At 39.4% G+C, this 26,959-nt stretch overlaps 1 protein-coding gene across 1 annotated transcript; it reads right to left on the bottom strand.

Moving 5' to 3' along the window:
• Nucleotides 1-1,740: 1,740 nt before the first annotated feature.
• LOC139729758 (glycine cleavage system H protein-like) lies at nucleotides 1,741-26,743 on the bottom strand. The gene is made up of 5 exons (XM_071640691.1): nucleotides 26,570-26,743; nucleotides 11,012-11,094; nucleotides 7,246-7,309; nucleotides 2,915-3,046; nucleotides 1,741-2,039 (listed from the first exon to the last, which is right to left on the bottom strand). Exons 1-5 carry the CDS (start codon nucleotides 26,703-26,705, stop codon nucleotides 1,942-1,944), a joined length of 513 nt encoding a protein of 170 aa, XP_071496792.1. The 5' UTR covers nucleotides 26,706-26,743; the 3' UTR covers nucleotides 1,741-1,941.
• Nucleotides 26,744-26,959: the final 216 nt, after the last annotated feature.

The raw sequence follows: 26,959 nt of genomic DNA, 5'->3' as shown, positions 1-26,959 counted from the left end.
TTCTGACAAACTTCATGTTGGACTCACTGTGTTTCTCTATGCAATTGGTTGATATCAGGGAGTTACAATATCTTATGGCATCCTACACGGAGAGTACATTTTTGTAAATTGTCTTGGTCGGGTGACAGACTCTTCATTTGCTTGAAAATCCTCCTTCACTTTTTTTGAAAAAAAAATTTTTATGACAGACATTCAAAATTAAACATTTTCTTAACATTTCCACTGACTTCATGATTCAGCACACATATAGCAAAGACCATAGATGTTCTGACATATTGACCAAAACAAAACAAAAAGTCTTCACAGATATCAAAGAAAAGTTGTTTGTCTTCATGTCTACAAAGAAAATGAAGGTTACCATGAGCCAGACGCCACTGAAAAAGACAAAGACAAATGCCTTCTGTGCCCATAGGATGCCATGCCATAGAAATCATTGAGACACATGATTTCTTATTATTGGTATGTTTCCCTACAACTTCTTAAATCCGCAGCTTTTACACTACTGCCTTCATTACTATCAAATATCTATTTTTGGGAATTTACCTTTGGTGAGTTAAGGTGTTCACAAGACCCATACCAAAATCATACAAAGAAGCATCCTTTCACAGTGAATATCTGAACACTTAATTATGAGGAGGGGAGGGGGGGGGGGGGAACTCAATATAACAAACTCTGAAGAAACAAGATAATTCCTGTCACAGGGACTGCAATTCTGCACTACAAAATAGTACCAAGTTTCCTTTCATACTAGTCTGTGTACTACTCAACTACATGTATTATAGCCAGATTGGGTGTCTAACGAAATACATGTGTAGCTGTTAAAACCACCTGAATCTCATAATTTCAAAACTTAAGAAAGTAATGTTGTTTTGCATGGCATTCACTGTGTTGAAACGGGTGCTGTAAAGATATTTGGGGAAAATGATACATCAAACATCATATATCAAACATCATATATATAACTCGTTATTCCTAACTAGGCCGGGCTATTCAGGTAGACGATAGAGCCGGGGGGGGGGGGGGGGGGGGGGGGGGTTGCCTCCCAGGCCCCCCTCCAGATCTTGGCCGTCGACCGCACGATCGCGACGGAAATTGGCACACACATTGCCTATGACGTAATCTAAAGTACCGTGAAGTTAATTTTTCAAAAAATTATCATTTATGCTAAATTATGCTAATTTATGCATAACTATGCATGAAATCAGACAATTTGGTATAAATCACTTAATAAAGCTCAAAACAAGCACATTTTTTGTGTAAATATTCTTTTTAGTGTCCTTAGCAAATGTAGGAGAAAAAATTGTGCCATCAGAAAAAATTCTGAAGTATTTATTGTTTTTTAATTTCTTATGTATTTCTTTGTTTTTTTTAATTTACTGTTTTTCATTGTTTTTTTCGATGAAATTTGTCCGCTACATTGTTCCGAACAAGAAAATATGTTATCAATTGGTTTTAATCAATAAAACTCCAAAATAATCATGCTTTTATGAAATTTGCCTGTAAGCACAGTTTGCATTGAAATTGCACACGAATTCACGTTTTTGAGCAATTTTTGGTCTAACATGAATGTACATATTTATGCGCAACTTCGGAACCGTGCGCCCGGGCATCGCAAATTTGGTGTCAAAAGATGCAGGAGACTCAAAAGAAAAAATTCATGAAACGTCGCGGCGATAGCTTTTCGCGATAGCGATACATCGCGTGGAACGTCGGGGGGGGGGGGGGGGGGCGGCCTAGTTAGGGTTAAGTCACACAGGGCTTTCATTATCACTATTTTTTCATTTTCTTTTTTTTTTTAAATTTCAGCTCGATGATTGAGCACAAGGAAAATAATTTTGTAACAGTCTGCCCGACACCGTTTCCCTGGAAGAATATTCTGCTTTACTTCACACATCTCGTTATACATTAAGCATCGTACATGATATATGATTATCAAAACCCCTAACTTTCTGCCTCCTCGATGTATTTTTCATATTGCTCCTTCGTCATCAGGTCATCCAGCTCTGAGATATCACTGAGCTTCATCCGCACTAACCAGCCTGACAAAGTGAGAGAGATATCAAGTGATGATTTCATGTACATGTAAAACAATGCTACATTTGGGAGTGTCAGAAAGTTTCCAGACATTACACTTAAAAAGTTGTAGTAGCAAGAAATTGCATGATTACTGACCCAACTACCCAGATTTACCCCAGTGAAACTGACAGGTTCTTTTTTTTAATGGGGATGGGGGGATTGGACTATCAATATTGTAGAATTACAATAATTATCATCATTATCATCATCACCTGCAACTTTGCAACCGTGGAGTACAGGTATAAACGGAGAAAGATACATGCTCAGTTCATATTCATATCGGGATCAGAGTTGATATTTTTGTGTGTTGTTAAGTTCCCTGACAGCACCCAACTTGCAAAATTTGCGAGAAATAAACACCAAGCCAAATATATGGCATATACAGTATTACTCTGTTGTTGCATCCATTTCAGTGATGTATTGCTACAGAGCATCAACCTGGCAAAACACTTCACAAATGTTATTCTTTTGTGGAGTTGGTACAAAGTGCTGAAATGAAAATGGTTATGATTTGAGTGGTGTATCTATCACGTAGCATTTCAACCAAAGTTCTTGCATCATAGTACCCTTTATGAATGACTGAATTACCCTCCTATAATGAGGAAGTTTATCTGTTAGTGCTTCATATATTATTGGATGCCATTTGACAATGCAAAGAAATCCAACAGAAATAAAGTATATTGTATGTCATTAGACAGCTTACCAAGGTGAAAGTTTCTGGGTGTATAACTTTTCCTTTGTGTTTACAGGGGTGTTTACTGACACGTCTACTTTTCTTTCTATTCTATCATTTTTCTTTCTTTTTACCAGTAGATATAAACGACCTGTAGAACCTCACCTTCATCATAAGGAGAAACATTTACGAGTCCTGGTTCTCCCTCCAGGGCAGTATTCACCTCCACCACTTCTCCTGATACAGGAGCATTTACATCACTTGCTGCTTTCACACTCTCTACAGTACCGAATGGCTCTGAGGAAGAAAAGGGACGTTCCTAATACAGTGTTAATGCAGTAACAAAGCAAATCAATCCAAATTCTTCTTGAAGAAATTCTGCAAACTAAACTTTTCAGGCTGAGCCACTTTGTAAATTTGCAGATGAGAGTATTCTTGGGTAAAATATCCCCCCCCCACAAAAAAACCCACATTTTTATGCATACATTTGTAGTTATGTGGATCAAGAAATTCATAAAGAAATCACCCTGCAAAGCATTTCATGTTTAAATTATAAGAATGTGTAATGGGTAATTCCATAGAATAGGGACCCACTTTGTGACATGCCTATTTTGCCAATAAAATCAGAAAATCAGATTTTTGTTCAACATAACTTTAAAAAACATTCATATTGAGTAAGTCCCTTGAAAACTGACTGAAAATTAACATTCTAAACTGAAATTGAAGGAAGTCAGCATACCAAATTGCAGTGTATGGGGGGGGGGGGGAACTGGTTCACTATGTAAAGGGGACACCATTGGTGTCCCCCTTACACGGTGAACCATCCATTTTGGCATCTTACCACATATTTCAAACTAGTTCTATGTTTGTTTCAATAGAAGTGATTATTTTGAAGTAAGAAATCAACTATACTATTGAAAAAATGACACAACCCCTATTTTTGGCCAGGAAAAAGATTCTTCAATGTTTCCTGTGTAAGGGGGACACCAAATATTATTTTTGCATTTTTTTTCAAATTAATAGAGTGGTCAATTTTTTGATACCTGTTACAAAGAAACCACAGCTACATTGTAAAATATACCAATGAGGAGCAATTCTTGTTGTGATAAGACAAAAAAAATTAGCTATCACTGTGCCCCGACGCAATATTTAGGGGGACACCAAAGCCAATGTGTGAAAATTATAATTTGGTCTTTTTTTCAAATTTATTTATTTTACCCCAATTTTCTCTTGAAATCTTTTAAACTATGTGATTGCTACCAAAATAACAACAAACAGTTCAACACTGGTCCTTAATATGGATTCCACACTCATAAATTAAGGTTTCTCGTGTAAGCAATAATGGGGACACCAAAACCTACACGAGAAACGTCTTTCTTGGGATTTACGTGCGCAAATGTGTATATCAATTGATGCATGAATTATATTTATAGTGTTCAAAATTTGCTCGTCTTTTATCATTTTTGACCCCTTAAAATAGACTTTAATCCACAAACAAGCTGTAAATCTGTCTAACTGGTGTTACAGTAAAATGTCACACAATTTTGCCCCAAAACATTGTGATTTTGCACTTTTTGTCAAAATTCATGTGGAACTTTGAAGAAGCAATTTCTATATTTTACTTTGAAAAGGAAGATACTTACCTGAATAAGAGTATTCAGAAGTAAAATTGATTTAGGGTATGTAATTTTTAAGCAATGACAATATGAAGCAAATAGAAGGGGCATTTAACTAGTGGGATCCTTTTTAATGGAATTACCCTAATACAAGATGTAAAATACACTTTAAGATTACAAGGTCTCACATACAATATAAGTGTATCATAAAGTTTTATAATACCAGGGATCTCGCCAGCGTATATCACCCTTGTCGGCCCCGACAAGCGTGCGGTTTGAAGAAGCAATTGCCGACAAGGGTAAAACTTGCCGACAAGGGTAACACCACGCGTGAACTTGCCGACAAGGGTAACTTGCTTGACGAGCTAAGTTCGGACCAATTTCTCGCCTTTTTCAGTCTTTATTATCTGGCTAGAAAAGAAGCTAGATGTTGAAAGCAGCTGCAGTTTACATACTTATACAAGCGCAAAAATTTACCCACGCAGTCACCGCACCGATCACAACAACGCGGCTCAACAGAGCGACGTACTAGCTGATACCAGGGAGGTCTCACCTCCCTGCTGATACACAACACATCACACACTTGCTCACTCACATGCGCTCTGATTTGGGATCCACACACACATGCACAAGCACCCAGCCGGCCACTTATCCAGCCGCCTGCGTGTACAACGCTACAGTGTATTGTGAGAGGGAGAGAGAGGACGGGAAGAGAGGGTCGGAGGCCGAGCGAGGCTGAGGAAGGCTGACACGTGCTCGCTTGTTGTCGGGTTACGCAAAAACAAACGATATGAAATGCATGCCCCCCTCCGCCAAAGGTTGTATTTTTTTTTTATTTTTTTTTTTTTGGCTGCTTTGGTTTGTTTGTTAGTTTGTCTGCCTGTCTGTCTCTCTATTCGCAAAATAAGTCAAAATTTGGGAACAGATTAGGATGAAATTTTCAGGAACAGTTGGTTGGTAAAATGGCGCAAGGAACAGATGATTAAATTTTGATAGTGAGCAGGATTTATAATACCACCGAAATTCACCGCCAGGATCCAGGATCTTTAGACTGTTTCGTATATTTGAAAGGATTCGTATCAATTCTTTAGGAAGCTGGCCATCGGCAATGACGCAAAATTAGATGCGTTCAAAGCATTGCCGCAGAGAGAAAATTAACTCCATTTTTCGTTAAAAAAAGAAAAGAAAAAAAGAACGTGCGATGGAGTAAGCAAATGCAAATTGTTATTTAGGTTTTGGTAGTTTCAGTGGGTTATTTTTTTTAAAATCTAAAAAGCCATGCGTTCCATTTTAGCCTTTTCAATTTCTATGGATTTGTAAACGTCATTCGTGAATATTCCATTACCCTTCTCCGGGCCGAAATTTATAGTAATTCTGTCATGATGGTCTTTCAAGTTCAACGTATACGTAATGCTCCACGTGCTACTGGCTTGGTTTGTTAAAAGGTGGGTTAGGGGGCCTTCATGGGCAGAAAATAAATGATGATCATTCATCGATGTTCCCAGTTGGTTAACATGCTATGTACACGCTGTTTACGACCACTGAAGCAAGGTGGCAGTACGCGCGACATTCTTTATCTGACACCTGGCTTTCGTGGAAATATCATGGAAATTTCCACAAGCCATGATATCAAGTTTCCCCACTGCTTGAGGTCGTGCTTTTTTTTTTTATTCTTCATTACGAACATCAATTTGTTCAACTTGAAAAGTGTAGATAATTTGCTTTGAGGGAGTGTTTCTTTCTTCTTTTTTTTTCATTGCAGCATCGGTAACATTTTGTTTTGTTCATCGTCCGTGCATGGCAGGGGTTCATGGGAGGAGAACGATAGGAATGACTTGGGAGAAAATAAACTGCAAAGAAGGAAGCATCTTTTGAGCGAGCTGTCTTTGTTTTTCTCTACACCAGCATCAGTTATCGCCACCAGGATTCATTTTTTTTTTCGTTACTCCGCCAGATTAATGATAAAATGATGCTAGATTCTTTATTCTGAAGGTTCGTTAATCCAAGAATGATTAAGAAAAAATGTCCGTTCATTTCACGACGAAATCAATTTTGTCATTTCGAACGTTCTGCCAGTGAAATTTCGGAATAAAACGACGGCACAAAACAGCGTGTTTTCGTACTCTAAGGGTCTGTTATTCCGACAGAAGTAGTAATGATGAAATAATAAATTGTAGATTCTTTATTGTAGATTCTTAATGACCATCATTACATTTTTGTATGATATCTCTTTGATGTCACGGCCAAACTACCGCAGTATACCCAGAAATGAAAGTGCAACGATGTCCCGAAAAGTTCTCGATCGCTTCTCGCGCATCTGCATGCAATAGGCCTACCACGTGGTCGAGCAGACGGCGAGAAAGCAACACGGCGCGCGTTGTTGCGATGCAGAGGCGGCTAATTATTATAACAGTGAAACAGGAAAGGCCTAAAAGAAATCGGAACCTCCACCATCGGCACCTACTTCTCTTTCATTTATTATTTCTGCATTGTTTCTGTGAGAATATGCCCCTCACAACGTTCATTACATCTCCGTGAAAATGTCGCATTTAGTGGCATTTTAGCGGCGATTTATCTGTGTTGTATTGAGCATTAGCGAAGGCTTCCGCGCTTCGCGCGGGAGGGGGAACCCCCCTCCCGTACCCACCCCCAGAACAGCGCGCATAAATGCCGACAAGCGTGAAGAAATTCCTGGCGAGAACCCTGAATACAAATTTCAAATTGAGCAACAAACAGACAAATAAAGTGATCATTTTTTTGTCAATCTGTTTAAAGGCTGCACTGCGTATTCAATGTAAACAATCTAAACAATAATGATCTTGTTCAACAGTAAATCATGATTAATTATAATTTCTTTAAACAAAATTTCACATTGCTAACCTGCTCGCTCATATGTTGCTCCGACCTCTGGAAGTTCAATGAATACTACATCTCCGAGTTGACCCTGTGAGTATCAGAAAAAAACCCACACACATACAAAATAAGCACACAAAATTACTTGATATTACCACCGTAAAACACATCACTCAAATCAGGCTGCATTTAATGGCATTAGGACATCTCATACTGATAAGCCATCATATGGGTCTCACTTGAAATTGATAGGCCACTTTAGATAGTACAGTCAACCTCGTCTAAGTCAAACTATTGGGACTGACGAAAACACTATGACTTACATTTCTTCATGAATTTTCATAATGCAATGTCTTTTTATGTTGGTGTTGACCATAAAATTATAGTCGACAGTAGCGACATGTTGTATAGGAAACAGAGTTTTTGTTTCATTTGAGTTTGTATACAAGAACTTTGAAGCTCAATTATTGGACTGCAATAACTGAAATGCATTGGATGTATTTTTTTATTTTTTTGTGCAGTCACAACCATCGTGGTAAGGGTAAGAGTGTGGGCAAATTACATGCACAGTATTTATCTCCATTCTTCACTCCTTATCAATCACATCATTCATCATCAATAATACATAAACAATCACCAAAAAGTGCAGAGGACACAAATAAGTCATAAGAGTGAACACAAATCTTGTACTGGTTTTGAGTTGGTTTTATACGTGGTAACTCACATAACAGAGTCAAGATCTTATGTTCATGCCATGCGGCTTCACCGCCTGAATTGCTGAATATTGTCACTAAACACACACTTTAATATATGAGCTATCATGTTGTGTGTTCCCGCCGAGGGATACTGTATACGCCATATATTTCGCGAGTCTCAATTTTCGTGAATCAGGAACTCTCGACGATTTTGCGAGTTGTTAAATTCGCGATCGTGGAGTCCTGTACTGAACGGACAAATGTACATGCATATGTCACATTCACATCGGGATCAGAGTTAATATTTTCGCGTGTCTTTAATTTCGCGAATAGCACCCAACTCGCGAAATTCGCGAAAATAAAAACCTCGCGAAATATTCGGCGTAGACAGTATACAACATATGCCTTGGTGTGATTCTTGTCGTATATCTTGCATATATGGTCTGATACACAATAATCAACGAAGGAATAAAAGCCCTACCCATGCGCGTAACCACCAGCCAACCAAGCTAGAGTTTCTGACGGTGTGGACATGTTGGCAGAAACAATATATGTTAACATTTTCAGAGCAGAATTGAATAGGATGTAGTGTAATGTACACAGATGTTGCGCATTGGTGCTGTACTTGATTGTGAGGGTTTGCTTTTTGTTTGGTTTTGTTTTTGTTTTTTTCAAAACCCTACTGTGGCCAAGGAAAAAAAAATGACTTGTGCAATGGCAATAACATGTATTCACACAAATCTGGACTTGAAATTAACTTTGACATAGCCGAAATTCGACTTGTAAATTTTGACTTGTGAAAGATTACTTGTATTTCAGAGAAATAAGTAAAGAGATACTTTAAAGAGTTTTCGGCTTTTGCAAGGTCAACTTAGGCAAGGCTGACTGTATATGAATTGGGATATATTCTCCTCATGACCCATTTACAGCTACTCATTTCATCTGCCCCTTTTATATTTAAATGTAAATAATGAATTCCACTGTGCACGAATAGTTGTTGTTATTTAAGGCAAGTTCAGGAGAGCTTCCTGGCTATCAACTTTTAATATAAAGGTATGCAGGAAATTTTAACAGTACTACAAGGAAAGGACTTTGTGTTTGCTGCATGACAGATATAATATAATATGTACATCACGCATAATATGCATCACAGCATGTATTTTCATCTTGAAAATTTGTACTGACTCCACATAAGGGCAACATTCATTACGTCATCGTTTACCCAGTTGAAGATCTGCAACAATGCATCACGTGATGTAATCGAGCCAAGTAGGGATTGATATATCATTGGCCGCTGCATCATATAGGCTGCCTGCACCCAGTCCCAACCACTGCATTGATGTGCATGCAGGATAATTTAACTAGCATAGATCTACTGTACATGCTTGCGTTTAGCCAATGGCTAATGCTTTGACATGTTACACCATGCTGTTTGAAATTCTCTTTGTCACTGAAAGGATGTGACTCATAGGTGATGTCATATCCAGTCAAATAATAGCCTTTTGACAAGGCCTTCAGGCTGAAAATGAGACTACCTGTATGGAAACAAGTGAGTGCAGGGCCAAGTGGTGCAGCTGGGAAGCTTCTTTAACCCTAACTAGGCCGGGGAGGGGGGGGCCTCAGAGGCCCCCCCTCGACGTTCCGTGCGATGTATCGCAATCGCAAAAAGCTATCGCTGCGACGTTTCATGACTTTTTTCTTTTGAGTCTCCCGCATCTTTTGACACCAAATTTGCGACGCCCGGACGCGCGGTTCCGAAGTTACGCATAAATATGTACATGCATGTCAGACCAAAAATTGCTCAAAAACGTGAATTCGTGTACAATTTCAATGCAAACTGTGCTTGCAGGCAAATTTCATAAAAGCATGATTATTTTGGTGTTTTATTGATTAAAATCAATGAATAACATATTTTCTTGTTTGGAGCGATGTCGCGAACAAATTTCATCGAAAAAACAATGAAAAACATAAAGTCAAAAAAACAACGAAATACATAAGAAATTCAAAAAACAATAAATTAGCATAATTTAGCATAAATGATAATTTTTTGAAAAATTTACTTCATGGTATTTTAGATTACATCATAGGCAATGTGTGTGCCAATTTCCGTCGCGATCGCGCGGTCGACGGCCGAGATCTGGAGGGGGGGGGGGGGGGGGCCCTGGGAGGCCCCCCCCCCCCTGGCTCTATCAACTACCTAAATAGCCCGGCCTAGTTAGGGTTAAACCTGACATGAAATGTATCTTCTGAAAAAAGTGCACATTTCCTCGACTTGTCACTGACGTATGTTAAGGGTATTATTCCCCCTGCCTTCAGAAAGAGGCAAGTCCAGGATTCTCTTATTATGCGAGAAAAGTGAAAATATGCTGAATTTTCTTTATCTTTTCTTTATACAGTTGTATACATGTGACATCAAAATCTATAGTAGTCTTCTCATCCAGCAGTGACTGGGCAAAAACTTCAAAAATTCATAACTTTTGAACGGATTGTCCGATTTTCCTCAAACTCTCACTGATGTGTTCTACTAATATTGCTGCATTCACTCAATCCACATGTCTATGAAGGTGGACTTGTCTTTTAAGTTCTGCTCCGTAAGCGCTGGTACTGATGTGTGTGCATTCTAGCTATACGCATACATTTTTACGAATAATATTCGAATTCCATGTCGATCAGTAAGCTGATCACGCGCACACTCCGCATATCACTATCGTTCAAGAAGTATTTGGAAAAAAATATTGATAGCGCGATCGTTCAATTGAAAGAATTGGGTGAAAGACTAATCTATTTCAAGTTGTTTTTTCTTTTATATTCTCCATAAAATTTATACTGAAACCCCAAAAAACAAAAATTAGAGTGACAAAAAATTCTAATATTTTGTAGAGGGCAAGTCTCACGATATTCTACAAAATAGGAAACATAATCTTCAGGGTATTGGTACACTTTAAAGGTCCTGCCGAGTACTATGTTTTAGCTGTAAGTCTTGCAATAGACTAGTTGACAGAAGATTTAGTTATACGTAGTGTTGAAAATCTACCCAGTGTGTACAAGTTGTGATGTAAACCTATCTGCCATATTCAGGAAACTTATCTTCAACTCACCTGTGCAAAGTCTGTAATGCCTATTTGCCCTGTTTGGTCATCTTGGAGCATGACCCACTCATGATCAGTGCTGTACTTTTTATCTAGAGATGGAAACATAGAAGAGACAAATTACATACATGACGGCAACCAAAATGAAAATTGCAAGACTTGATATCGTCTCACAATCAAGTACAATGTTAGCAAAGATCCTAGTCATCTTTCAAGCTTTCTAATTGTGATATGGCATCATTGGCATGACAACAGGCCACCAACAGGAACTGCTCAATATAAGCAGAGTCCATCCCATCAACAGCTCCCTTCCTTGACTGCTGATGTGCTCAAGAGTTCCTTACCCATAAATTTGAACTGGGAAACAAAACTTTTTCTCATTTTGGTCATGACAAACTATTGCAATTAGATATTTTCTGATCTCATGCCAAACTGAACTTGACACATTTCAGGCAACCTTGAGTAACATATAAATGTAACCAACATCCTACAATGACCAACTAAAAGTTCCGAACAATGCAAAATGACTCATTTTCTGACTCCAGAGTGTCCATTTGAAACAGACAAGGTATGGAAAATGGACACTATCATTTCCTTATCATTACTGTTTTCATTATCACTACTGTTAGGAGCTATATAGACTACATGAGTCTGGGATCTTTGAGTATCACCATCATTGATAATATACATTTACAATATGTACAGCTGTATATGAAATTCTAGTCTTATCTACTCAATGTGTCAAAATGGGTCATACAGTTTTCGTTCATATTTTTTTTCATTCATTTCTTCTTTTTTTTCATTTCCAACAGAAACACATAAATATTTTACAGAAATTGAATACCGGTACACAGATTACACAACAACACAAAATAAAAGATAAGTTTACAGAATAATTATACTGAAATGCTGGAAATGGGGAGGAATGCAAAAAAGTTAATGGTGGCAGGTTTTTGTTTTTGTTTTTGTTTTTGTCTGCATATCAGGGGTTATCACAACCCAATGTTTAATTCAGTGCATGGCCCACTATTCAAAATATGCTGAAGAATAAAACTGTCTTTCTCAGGACATTTTTTCATTTAAAAAAATTTGCCATCATACAATTGCAGACCATATCGACAACACAACTTGAAAAGAGATCAAGCTCACCTGCATGTATATGCTCGCGCCACTAGCTATGTAGCTACTTACACCAAAAGACTAAAGATACTTTTACTAGTTTTTGCTAGTTTTGATGAAGACAATACATGTAGTAGCAGATGGTGTGAGCAGATTTTTACGGTTTACTAAGCTGTTGAACTAAGCAAGTTTTTGAGATAGAGGTGTTCCTGTCACCATCAAAAAGCACAGTGAACTTACTGGGTAGGGCAGCTGGGATAAGAAGTTTGCATTAATCCACTACATTTTTTGATGCACTAAAGGCAGTGAAAAGCACAGTTGCCACCATTTACAGGCTGAGTACGCTATGCACTGCACTGCCACTGCGCATAACCGCCTGTGACAAAGAGTGCAACAGTCTATGAATCAGGAGTTATCTTCTAATTGTACTATTTCACTTGTTATCCTTTCATTTCTCTTCATATCTTTTGATAGGTTTTCATCCTGTGATATTGACATTTTCTTGATGTGTCCCCTTGAAGACACTTAACAGCTTTTTGGGGCTAGTTTCAGCCCACGGAGTCGTACCAGGTTGTACGGGCTGTGACTCGACTATTCAGCATATAACATGCCAATTAGACTTATGAACTGACTGCAGCAAATAAAGCACATTTCAAAGCCTAAGTGTGTTTGGTGCTGAAAGCCCCCACACACATTCGCAACAACCAGTTATGGTGATTGTTTGTATGTTAATGGACAGATAGAACAATTCTACAGCTTCACTACAGACGGTAACACTACAACACTCCACAGATAGGCATAGACACTAGATCTAGGTAACATGGAATATCTAGGCAACATGGAATATCACAGGCATTACAAAAGTAATGGTAGCGCCTTTCATGAAGAAATGGCATCTATAGACGACCAGTTAGGTATTGGGACTCAATATTCACTTAAAAAACTCCTTTTTTTTTGCCAACTGTTTCTAACAAAAAATATTTTGTCTGGTTGATTTCACAGCATTATGGGAATACATACAGTTTAGGAGAGCAGATCATATAATCCGACGCTTTTTTTTTCTCTCATGGCTCTGAATTTCGAACTCAGAGGATGAAATTGCAGCCAAAAATAACACCACTTATTCATCAAGTCCTGAAAATTACAAATCTTGCAAAATTATGAAAATTATTCACTCATTATTCACTCTGCTTTTTGGAAAATAGACTTTCAGTGTACCCCTCTACAAAAAGTTATCTTTTAATACGGTTTGAAATCCCATTATAATTCTGGACACGATTATCATTAAATGGAATAATCGACGTTTTCCACATCTTGTCCTTGCACAGAATCACAATTCATACTGACAATTCAATGTACACATTCGTACCAGTGCAAGAAAAAGAGAAAATCAGCAAATGAGGCTCAAATTTTGTATTGTACAGTAAAAGGTACACTATAACATGAACATTTCAAACAATTCAAGTGATAAAACCTTGTGATAAATCGACATCTTCTAAATCTGAGGTGAAATGTGAATTTCTTAGCGTTTCCTATATATCTTTGTGTCACATTTTTTTTTTTCAATCTCGGCCCATACAACGCCCTGTGAGGCTAGTCTACAAAGTCCCATGCATATCGAATGTCATTAGTATGCAGAGATGTGCACGTCCAGAAATACCATGCTGTCCTGTAGTACAAATGTACCATACCTGTATATACCAGGTGTTACAAAAAAAAACATTTCCCACTTTTGACAACTATATCGATTAACACTGATTATTTATGAGGAATAGCTGAATAGTGTACAATTCAGTTGGAGGAGATTTGAATATGATTTGAATATTTGAATATTTGAATTTGAATATTAATCAATTTCATTAGATAAATTATTAATTCTCAAGCTAAGTTCCAGATTTTTGGTCAAATTTGAACCCTCTGTACAAAATTGAACTTTACACAGGAACCAATGATGTGTATGTGAGTGTGTGCTTACAATTACCCTGAACAATAGACATGAATATCTCGAATACCACCTTTTCAGAGCTCTGCTGACTAGGCTTCTGGTCTCTTGCTCCAAGGCACATGAATGCTTTATCAGGCACAGCGATACGATGCCACTGACTCGCCAAAAGCACATGACCTCGAAGCCTCATTTACATAAAGTAAACAGCTACTGTACGCAAAACTGCTGGGGAAGTGTTTCAGGACAATCACAATATCTTGCCTCAGAAGCCATCATATATGATACTATCTACTCAGCAAATTGAAGGAGAAACTATTCTCTAACTGGCAATGTTTGACCCCATTTACAGTGCAGGGCTGGGCCAAGCCCGGGCTGAGACAAGGCTGAGCCCGGCCTTAATTGCAGTACTCAGCCCCGCAAGTCTGTACGTTTACAGTGGAGGGCTTGGCCCAGGCTTCTCATTCAAACCTTTCAGTATTTTGTTGTAGTGGCGCTCTGCTTGAAAACAAACAATTATTACTGGGAGCACGCCGGTCGCAATTTGGTACCGCATTTGGTCCAGTTTGCATTTACAGTGACAAAAGGTCAGGCCGAGCCCGGGCCGAGACTACCTCCAGAGCTTGGCCAAAAATTTGGTAGTCTATTTGCTCTGATTTTAACCTAACTACTAATTGCGCAAACACGAAACTTCGCAGGTAGTGAGTTTGGGGCATACAGACTATCAGTATGTAAATTATTTCTTTATTGTTGTCCACACATGATGTCGTAACCTCTAGTAATCTCCTAATCAAGCAGTTCCAACACCAAAATTTGAAAAATTCACAACTTTTGCATTGATTGTCCGATTTTCCTCAAACTTTCACCAATGTGTTCTACTAATGTTGCTGCTTTCACTCAATCCACAGTTCTCTTTGGGTTTTGGTTTCCTTTAAAGTAGGCCCGCATAAAGAATCGCCCTCTCTCGGACAACTCGGGGCAGGCACCAGACACGGAGCGAGTCGATCTGGAAACGGCTGTGAATGTGACGTCACCGTATCGAGCCTGCACGCGCACGCTGCAGCTAGCTAGCTGCATGCATGTGATATGCATTGCTAGACTGTAGATCTATGTTTTTCTGCTCGCGATCGCCTCATCGTCAGGAAACTCGGAAGTTTAGTAAAATCAAATCTGTCACTGTAAAGTTCTCATTTAAAACTACGGGATTATCAAAGTAATATAACATTTCTGTGGAAATTCAAGCTTTTTGATATCAGTAAGTCATTATTTTACCTGTGTACAATCGTCTGCGATATTTCGTTTGTGGGAACATTGTACCTATTCACCTGGATGATGTTTTCTGTTTATATGAAATGCAATCAATAAAGATCACAAGAAAATGAATCTTTGATATTTCTTTTGTGTGATTTTATTTCATTTCTGTGTAAGCCTTTGCTTACACACGGCCATCTCTATTCCGCTATTCAAATATTGTTATCGGCCCTTTTGCGCCAACAGAAAATAATAGTACTGACTTTAGCAAAACGAACTAGAAAGGTTCTACACATGTCAATTTACTGATGAAATCTCACACGAAGTACTGCAAAAACTGTTATTTAGTAAAATTGCAATATGGAGCTGAAATAAACATGTTAAACAATATTTATTAATTTTTAAAAGGAATCTCTTCAAAAGCTTTTTATTTAGATCAAATTTGTGGGGAATATTCCAGATATGCAAAATGAAATTGGCATCATTGTCCGAACGTGCTGCCCATAGAAAACTGTGTGTAAAAAAAGTAACGTTGCACTAACTATGCATTGATGATGAGCGATAGTTAAAGGACAAGTCCACCTTCATATACATAAGGATTGAGAGAATGCAGCAATATTAGTAGAACACATCAGTGAAAGTTTGAGGAAAATTGGACAATCCGTTCAAAAGTTACGAATATTTTAAGTATCTGCGCAGTCACTGCTGGAAGAGAAGACTACTACAGTGTATGATGTCACATGCGTACAACTATATAAGGAAAATAAAAAGAGAATTTCAAAAAACTTTACTTTTTGAATAAAGTGCACATTTCTTCGACTTGCTACTGATGTATATTAAGGGTAATATTATTCCCCCTGCCTTCTGAAAGAGAGAAGTCGAGTGTTCTTTTGTTATGCGAGAAAAATGGAAATATGTTGAATTTTCTTTATTCTTTCTTTACATCGTTGTACTCATGTGACATCACAAGCTATGGTAGTCTTTTCATCCAGCCGTGACTGAGCAGAAACTTCAAAAATTCATAACTTTTTAACGGATTGTCCGATTTTGCTCAAACTCTCACTGATGTGTTCTACTAATATTGCTGCATTCACTCAACCCACATGTCTATGAAGGTGAACTTGTCCTTTAATGGTTCGACATCACAGTTCAAACTATCTAACGAAGATGAGGACTGAGTGATTTTTAAAATCTAAATCCAAAAAATAGTCAACGGCAATCACGGTTTACGCCTAGTTAGAAGAAAACGGCACTCAGTACATATAGACTCTAGACTAGAACTAGGACTAGGACTAGTGAGCAGTCAAGGACCGAGAAGATTCTACTCGCCGCTCCGTCGACAGCTGTACGTGCACAGCGCTAATAATAGGCACAGCGTAAACGTTTCGTATGCAATACATACCCCGAATGGCCCTAGCCCTGCTGCCAGAACTTGAAGAAAGTCCAGACGAAAGTCCAGACTCCAAGGTCTAGCGTTGCCGCTAGAGGCCCTTGTGCTGCAGGCCCTGTTGTTTCTGTGCTGAATTTTGCAGGTAAGGTATCTGCTTTATGGATTTTCAATGTTTTTGTGGTTGAGATAAATCTCATGGTGGTCGTATTAACACCAAGGTCGTTTTAACATTCAAACAAATAGTTACAGGGAAAAAATCAGTATCATTAATATGTCTCATGCATTTTTGTGTGAATTTCTTACATATTTCCTTGTACATTTTGACCTTTTGTTTACTATATATTTTTTTTTTTTTTTTGGGGGGGGTGGGGTATTATGGGTTTAAATTTCTTACAATATTGTACTATTTCTTTTGGCCATGCAATTAAGGCCTGTATGCGTACGTTAAAAAATAAAGGGGTATTAATTGGTAAATCCAAATCAAAAATGCATTTTGAGGCCAGATATCTTGATTCAACAACAAAACTACCTTTGCTAATTTCCCCATTTTGGCATAGTCTAAAAAGTTAGGCCCTAGCTCAGACAAAGTCATGCCAATTGAATTGCTAACAGCTAGGCCCTTGCTCTCATTCCAAACTCAAAATCTCACAATCAAACTTCTTGAATCTTGTTCTAGTTCTATTGAACTGAAACTGAAAGGTCTCTATACTCTGATACTTTCCCAAATTCATGTTGATGGCCTGTGGCTGGGCTAATACATACTCACATTTCACATTATTCAATTTGATATGAAATCTGCTACAAACGGTGCTAAAACTTGCCAATTTTGAACATTAGCTGGGTCAAGTCTACTGCGGAGATCGATTTCACCCGCGCCTTCGTCGCCATCTCTCTCCCGCTCCACTACCCGGCCAGCCACGGCGGGATTGCGAGGAAGAGGCTCGTTTTGATACGGTACAGGCTGGCGTTCAACTGCACCTGCACTGCCTGATGATCCATCGACGTCACTTTCATCTTCGTCGTACTCGCCTATCTCCCCATGGTTGTTATCGTAAGAGTCCGAATCATCAAACGAATCCTCCGAATCTGGATCACATTCCAAAATGAGGTCCTCGATATCCAAGTCAGAGGTACCTTCTGCCATTTTCAACAAGAAAGTCTAGTCGGCTTCGCATCCTACACGTATTAGCTTGGCTTTGTATACAGCTAGCCATACGCTAGCTAGCGCTAGCTCGCGCTCGCTCTCTCGCATAAGATCGAGGCCTCATCACGGTGACGTCATCTTCCCGCTGAGAGTACAAACGAGCTGTTCTCTGGCTTTATTAAAACTAGTTATTCGTTTTATTAAGAAGGGCCTATCATTGGTAAGCGTTTCTAGGTGAATTCGAAACATGGTTAGGTGGAATCTATGGTACTTCCTCGTTATAATGAGGTATATATGACCCTGGTTTATGCATAATTTAGATTTCTATGCGTGCCTACTTTAAACTTGATGGGTTCATCGTTCCAAGACTTATCTAAACCAATTTCAAAGCTGTAGACACTGGGTGCATGTTCAAAGTTATTTGTTAAACTATTCCAGGGTTTCCTGATACGCATGTTGAACAAGTTTCTTTTTGTAGTGGTATGTGATCTAAAAATATGCAACTTTTTACCATGTCCTCTTTTTTTTCCTTGTTTTGATATCAGACCTAAATCAGGCACTACCTTTTAATCATATTTATGAAATGATTTAAATGATTCAATCATATCACCTCTCACCCGGTGGAAAGAGCTCTAAAGTTGGAAGTCCAAGATGCATCAATCTCTGTTCATAAGACAGAGCTCTTATTTCATTTATCGGTTTTGTGGCTCTCCTTTTGACATTTTCTGAAGCTAGTATACAACGTATGATTTTTGTTTTTGTTTTTGTTTTTATTCTATTTTTCAAATAAGGACTCCACACTGCATGGGAATATTCTAAATGAGGTCTTAGAAAGCTTTATAAAAAACAATAAGAAATAATCCTTGTTTTGATATACAAATGTTCTTAATAAATTCATCAATTTATCGGCTGTATTTATTTGTAACTGAAAATGCTGATCAAACTTAAGTGTAGAATCAACCATCACTCTAAGGTCCTTACATAAATCCACATGTGAGAGGGTACAACATTTCCAATATTCATAGTTGCTTTATATCAAGATGAAAAGACTAGTCATAGGTCCCTATACCTATTAATACTATTTCTATGTATGCCACCTGCGCCAAATGATATTCTTGTGAATGAAAGCAAGCTACTAGCGCAGGCAATAGCACCAGCTTGCAGCTGGCGGCTATGGGTCCGGCCCCCATCACACTGCAAATCATTTTTGTCACCACTCCATTCACTGCTCTTAATTTATGCAGAGCATGCACTGATGCACATTTATATTTTGTCAAACAAAAAGAAAAAAAACCATGAGAAGTGTAGTATCATTCTCTATTAGAATTCTTGATCTAGGTAGTTTAGATCTAGATCTATAGGGCCTACTAACTAGATTCTAACTGCACCAGCGACCCCAACACGTTTGTGTTACGGTCGCAGGGCAACTCGTTTTTTAAGTATCTCCTCATATGACTTTTAATACTATGTCTGTACCAGGGTAACCACAGACCAAAATACAGGGTTTTATACACGTATTAAAACTTGCAGCCGTAATGTTAGATAACATACTTACTATCATTAGCGTTGGGACTGATCTACAATATGATTTGCTATAAGAGCCCAGTGAAAGATTTTATCTGAGCTTTTAGTCCTGAAGCACTTCGCATTGTTGAAGTACTTACACGGCGCATGCGCTAACAACACAGTTGTTGTCGATCATGCATTTAACATGCATGGACTGACTGAGAGTATGGATAAAACATAAACAACACACATTCTTATACCCGTGTATACTTACATATAAAAAAAAAGGAAAATATTAATTTGCACATATGCGCAAAATATGCTTCCATGATTCTAATTCTAAAATGGCGAATTGGTTAGAATGGGTATCCCAGAAATCATCTCCAAGATTATGACAGTTCAACTCGTTTTCGGAGGTAATAGTTAGGGATAGCCACTTATATGATATTCGTAATTATATTCCACATACTAAGAATCTTGCTTTAGGATTGGTCAAGAGCTGATCACGAGATAAAGCGTAGTTTTGCCCATCACATCACCTGAGAAGAACTAGGTCACTTGATAGTACACAGTGCAACGCAATTTCCCTTCAGTGTCGCGCGGTGCGCGCAGCAAATTCATTGTTTTGTCATCTATAAAGCAGGGCTCGACACTAACGGTGGCCCGGGCCACCAAAAACGCGCGTCGGGCCACCAAAATTTCAGAAATGAAGATTTTGGTGGCCCAATCAGGCCCCCAAAAAGTCGGATGATTGCCTTGTAGATGGACAGCGGTAACAATCGGCTCCGTAAGATGCTAAAATTAATGTCAGATGTTTGCTTTTTATTTTGGAAATGAATAACGGTAATATTCGACTCCGTATGATACTAAAATAAGTGTCGGATGTTTGATTTTGCGTTCGGAAATGAATAAGGATAACATTCGGCTCCAGAAGATGATGAAATAAATGTGGAATGTTAGCTTTGACGTTCAGAAATGAATACTAATAACATTCAACTCCGTACAATGAGAAAATAAATGCCGGATGTTTGCTTTTTATTTTGGAAATGAATAACGGTAATATTCGGCTCCGTATGATACTAAATGAAGTGTCGGATGCTTGGTTTTGCGTTCGGAAATGAATAAGAATAACATTCGGCTCCAGAGGATGCTGAAATAAATGTGGAATGTTAGCTTTGACGTTTGGAAATGAATACTAATAATATTCAACTCCATACGATGAGAAAATAAATGCCGGATGTTTGCTTTTACATAAAAAATTAATAGTAACATTCAGCTCCGTTCGGTGTTAAAATACATATAGTAAATGTTGGATAATTGCTTTTACAATCAGAAATGAATAACGGTAACTTCCAGCTCTTTTATAATGCCAAAACAGATGTCGGATGTTCACAAATGTCTGCAAATGCTCCCACTCTATCGTTTCAAACGTAAGTTTTGACCACCTAAATAGGCATCAACTTTTATAATAATCTATAAGCCTATTTGCTAAATCTTAGAACTCAGAATAACGGTAAGATGATTGAATTTTCTCTTCATTTATTTTAGACATGGGTACATGTATCACTTCAGTAATACTTAATATTTCATTTTCTATGTTCAGTAGGACCGATTTAGTATTTCTTATGTTTTTCTTGATTTCTTTTTCCGCGCCACCAGATTTTACTTTCGGGCCACCAAAAAATAAAAATTAAAGATTATGGTGGCCCGATCGGGCCACCAAAAATAAAAGTTAGTGTCGAGCCCTGTATAAAGACAGCTGTTTGTTTTGCTGATCTCTGGCAGTCCATACAGTCTTAACGCGAGATGAATACGCGCGAAATAAAAGTGCGTTGCACTGTGGACTATCATTTAACTAGGTCACTTGATAGTACACAGTGTAACGCACTTTCACTCTTCAGTGCCGCGCGGTGCGCGCAGCAAATTCATTGTTTTGTCATCTACGCGCACACGTAGCCTCAGCCCTACGGATACCTAAAGACAGCTAAAACGGTTTCAGATGTGGAATAAAATGGGAATTTCTAGGACCCTAGATGTGGAATATAAAGCAAATAATCAACTTTTAGTTTCAGGCAATGAGACAAACTATCACTTCCTCGGCGATCTGAATGTGTACGCTATCTTTCGTCAGCTGCGCTTCGGAAGGATAGCTACATCCAGATCGCCTCGGAAGTGATAGTTTGTCCCATCACCTTCACCAACGTGGATTATTTGCTTACCATATGCTATTACAATATGCGGCGGTGTTTGCTTGCATTTGAACGATGAATGATTGACAGACTTGCAGGCGTCGCAGTGCATTCCCATTACTTCAACAAACTGCATATAGAATCTAGGTAAGGTTCTATAGTCGCCAGGGCACTCTAGTTTTACTGGTTACAGCGCCCCCACCCAGCCCAGGGTTAAAGGCACATACATTTTGTAGTCCCGGTAGTGTAGAGGGCGCTGTTGATGCTACTGCCGATCACCGTTAGCATTTATACGAAGATTACGGAAGTTGAGCTGTCATCAAGAGTAAAGTCCGTAGGTGTTGCTAAGTAACGTTGCCTTCGTTGTCTTCTCTGCACATCGCGCAGTCTGTAGTAATGCCAGGGTGCGTGCATATGTGCTTGTTATTTATGACATCACAAAAGAAGTTTGCTAAAGCTGTCATCCCCCTCAGCCGAATCATGAGCCGAACTGTGATCGGACCACTGACTACAGTGAATCGGACTTCTTCGGACTCGGGGAAGTGGGCCACAGCGTGAGCGCATAAGAGGAGTCGATAGCGTAGGTCTCTACAGGAAACTTGCGCCGTGCGCCCGCATACGCATTTGACTAAACCACCGGGACCATGTGCCTCTAAGGGACAGGTTCACCTTCACAGACATAAGTGGATACAGCGACTGCAGCAATATTGATAGTATACATATAATACACAGGTGAGAGTGCGTTAGTGGAGATGTAGAGCACTCGAGGGTATTTACAATTGTGAAACATGCACGAGGCGAAGCTGAGTGCATGTTGAACTACATTGTAAATACCCGAGAGTGAGCTGCATCTCCACTAATGTCACGAACTCAAACCTGTGTATTATTTGATAAATTTATAAAATGGGTCGAAAACTAACAGCATTTTTCATGTACCTTTGTGGGTCAATACCAGTCAGCTACATGTAGCACTAGCTCAAAAGTCAAGATGTCCGAAGATGTTCGTCCCAAACATTTACGCACGTCGCACTCGGAAATCCCACACATATAAGTACTGTAGTATGTATTTAAGCGTATACGTACGCCACATGTTATGCACAAGAAAGGCCGGCTGGCAGCCCAAACTAGAAGTTGCTTACAGGATTGACAGCGCGTATAGTAGCCCGCGACGCACTTGTAACAACTAATTGAGTGTGCACTGCCAGTGTAAACATTGTGACATCAGTGACTTTACGCTTTTTTTGCACGGCCGTGCAATAGTAAGAAATCATGCACGCACACGTGACTCATTTCAGCGCTTCCAATTGGCTACATTCTTGAACCCATTTTATAAAACACATCAGCAAGAGTTTGAGGAAAATCAGACAATCCGTTAAAAGTTATGAATTTTTGAAGTTTCTGCTCAGTCACTGCTGGATGAGAAGACTACTAGGTCTACAGGTAGTACAGCTTGTGATGTCACACATGTACAACATAGAACATATAGAGAAAATCCAACATATTTTCACTTTTCTCAAATTATAAAAAAACACCTGATTTCCCTCTTTCAAAAGGCAAGGGGGAATAAAATTACCATTAACATATGTCAGTGATGAGTCAAGGAAATGTGCACTTTTTTCAAAAAGTATAATTTTGTGAAATTCTCTTTATATTTTCCTTATATTGTTGTACGAATGTGACATCATACACTGTAGTAGTAGTAGTCTTCTCATCCAGCACTGAGTAGATACTTTAAAACTTCATAACTTTTGAATGGATTGTCTGATTTCCCCTAACTGCGACCAGCAGCCCCATACGCATAGCGTAATGGGGCTGCGCACTGTAACATTCAGGATCATGACAGAGTAGTATAGCGGACAAATATCAACTTAAAATCGAAAAATTTCTTCAATTTGAAGACTTACCAGAGAGTTGAAGTATTGACAACAGGGTTCATGCAACGTTTAGGTCTGCCAATAGTCCCTTTCTGTTCGAATTGATGACTTAATATGACTCGGTCCAGAGGAACCTGGGAAAGCTACACTGAATTGACTGCCAGCGCATGCGCACACATCACATGTGTACAAACCCAAATCCATTGAGTTTGTGTGCGCATGCGCTGGCCGTCAATTCAGTGTAGTTCTCCAAAGTTCCTCTGGATCGAGTCACATTAAGTCATCAATTTGAACAAAAAGGGACGATTGGCACAACTAAACGTTGCACGAACCCTGCTGTCAATACTTCAACTTCACTGGTAAGTCTTCAAATTGAAGAAATTTTTCGATTTTAAGTTGATACTTGTCCGCTATACTACTCTGTCATGATCCTGAATGCTACAGTGCGCAGCCCCATTACGCTATGCGTATGAGGCTGCTGGTCGTAGATAGATTTCCCCCAAACTTTCACTGATGTGTTACACTCTAGGTCTAGGTAGTATGGTAGGGGTACCACCTATCGGCAGGGTACCTTCCCATCGGCAGAGACTTCAACTCTCCCGTTTTCGACGGGAGATCTCCCGCCGCAAACCCATTTTTGCAAAATCTCCCATTATCCCGTCTGAGATTTAATTTCTCCCGCCCTGGCTCTGTGTCTCCCGTTGGAAAGGATTTCTTACTTACTGCTATTGTATGTTGACAAAATAAGCCTTAGATAGCACCAGAGAACATCTAGAACCCTAGGAACTTGGCGCTTCGCACACATCAACTTGGAGTCTCCCGTTTGCTAGGGGTTTCAGGTGGGAGAATCTCCAGATCAGAAGGTGCTTTTTGTTGCGAGTCTCTGCATCGGCACCCTGCGTATCATGGCTGTTTGCGTATAGAACGAAAAGGTATGTGCAGGATTAAGTGTCATTAGCTATAAAGACAATAAAAACGAAGAAACGAAAATCAAACTCAAAAACATGCTAACAAACCAAGCTAAAAACGTTTCAATTACACATCCGCTCAGTAACGACGCATATATTGCATGGCTGTGAAATTCACGTGTATTACCTATGGCTATGCTGTGAAATTCACATGTGACCTATGGAGGGGAGGGGGTGCCGATCGCAAGGTACCCTTTTTAGCTGCGCGAAGAAAACGGAACGCACGCACTAAAATTTCGCTATTTTAAAATGGAGATTCATAATCAACGAGACGGTCACGACATTCAAAACTGCAGTATTTATGGCATATTTGAGGTAAGAATTAGGGGAATTTGTGCTATATTTTTAGAATAAACAAGCTACAGATCCTTAAGGTGACGATAGGTGGTACCCCAACCCTACTTAAATATTGCTGCTTTCACTCAATCCACATCATACATGTCTATGATATTGATAATGAAGGTGGACATGTCCTTTTCCTAGACTCAACTAGAGCTAGACGGGACTCTCCCTAGACCCTAATTTATAACTTAATAATAATACAAGTCAGTTCGGGAAACCCACTCACAAGGGGGGCCCTTCCTTATAAGTAACCTGTCCCCCTTATAAGTAACCCCGTCCCCCTTATAAGTAACCCCCGGGGCACCCCTTATAAGGAGTCTCCACGCTTTTTTGCAATGCAACGCGAAAATGAAAGGACTGCGGCAATTCGCTTGATTATGTCCATAAAGCTTCACAAGTTTCCTAGTTACTCACGAAATTTGAGCAAAATTGGTTCGAGGCATCATATCTAAAATCATGGATTTAAAGGGAAGGTAAACCCAAAGAGCAATGTGGATTGAGTGAAAGCAGCAACATTAGTAGAACACATAAATGAAAGTTTGAGGAAAATCGGACAATCGATGCAAAAGTTATGAATTTTTAAAGTTTTGGTGTTGGAACCGCTGGATGAGGAGACTACTAGAGGATATGACGTATGAGTGGACAACAATACAAAGAAAATATAAAGGAAATTCAACAAAAAATCACTTTTCCAGAATTATGAAAGAGCAGTGGACCAACCGCTTTCAGAAAGCAGGGGAAATAATTGCTACCCTTAACATATGTCAATATCAAATTGATGGAATTTGTACTTTTCATGAAAAATAGATTTTTGTAGTATTTTCTTTATATTTTCTTGGTATTGTTGTCCACTCATACGTCATAACCTCTAGTAGTCTCCTCATCCAGCGGTTCCAACACCAAAACTTTAAAAATTCATAACATTTGCATCGATTGTCCGATTTTCTTCAAACTTTCACTGATGTGTTCTACTAATGTTGCTGCTTTCACTCAAGCCACATTGTTCTTGGGGTTTATCTTCCCTTTAAATGCGATGTCAAACGACCCATGCGAATGCTGAAATGCGAGCGATTACTGGCGTGAGTGTCGCCAGGCGCGGCGGCGCGGCAATGCTTGAGTGCAGACGTGGCGACTGAGTACGTACTCAGTCGCCACATCTGCACTCAAGCATTGCCGCGCCGCCGCGCCTGGCGACACTCACGCCAGTAATCGCTCGCATTTCAGCATTCGCATGGGTCGTTTGACATCGCATTTAAATCCATGATTTTAGATATGATGCCTCGAACCGATTTTGCTCAAATTTCGTAACTAGGAAACTTGTGAAGCTTCATGGACATAATCAAGCGAATTGCCGCAGTCCTTTCATTTTCGCGTTGCATTGCAAAAAAGCGTGGAGACTCCTTATAAGGGGTGCCCCGGGGGTTACTTATAAGGGGGACGGGGTTACTTATAAGGGGGACGGGTTACTTATAAGGAGGGGCCCCCCTTGTGAGTGGGTTTCCCGAACTGAAGTCATCATGTAATTATCATGACAATGGCAACATCTCACTCTACTCAACCAGTCAGTTCCATTGTTTTGTACACAGTGGAGGGGCAACCGTCATAATAAGAGAGAGCAGACACATATATATGCACATTTCACCATTCTGCTAAGCCAATTTAACTACATGTTTCTGACACAACATGACATGGAATATGTGGGCGCATGTACGAGTGCTGCTACCACAGACGCACAGTAGCCCGACCATACGCTGTGTCGCTATTGAATATACATCGACTGGGCTGTGTATGTATAGTTACTACCACAGCACAAGTATAACAATCTAGGGAACAGAGACTTACCATCAAATAGTGTTGAACTACCTGCAAAAGATCGTCTGATTATGGCAGATGACGGGTGGAGATGCCTGCATTTCTGAAAGACCGTAAGTGCTGGTTTAAGCTGAGACGTGACAAATCTTGCTAGCGTTGCAGCCATGTTAGTCGTTACAGAGAAGTTCCGAGAATGAACACACCAGAGTCAGAGAGAGTGACTAGACAGGTCTTTTTTGATCGACCCGAGTACATTGCCCACACACACACTGTTGGCATGCATGCTAGCTATGGATCGCTAGCCTTCTCGCGCGATAGCTAGATCTCTGAATGGAATCCGCGCTGCGTACGCGTTGTGTATGTGGCGCCGACGACGGTACGGCAGACACGATGTCGGGGTGGGGTAGGGTAGGCAGGGAG

The sequence above is a fragment of the Diadema antillarum genome, unplaced genomic scaffold, assembly GCF_040938485.1.
Source record: "Diadema antillarum isolate AM-2024a unplaced genomic scaffold, OU_Dant_1.0 seq00000263_RagTag, whole genome shotgun sequence".
In the NCBI taxonomy this organism is placed as follows: Eukaryota; Metazoa; Echinodermata; class Echinoidea; order Diadematoida; family Diadematidae; genus Diadema; species Diadema antillarum.
The sequence above is the reverse complement of the archived record's forward strand: the minus strand, read 5'-3'. Positions and strand labels throughout refer to the sequence as shown.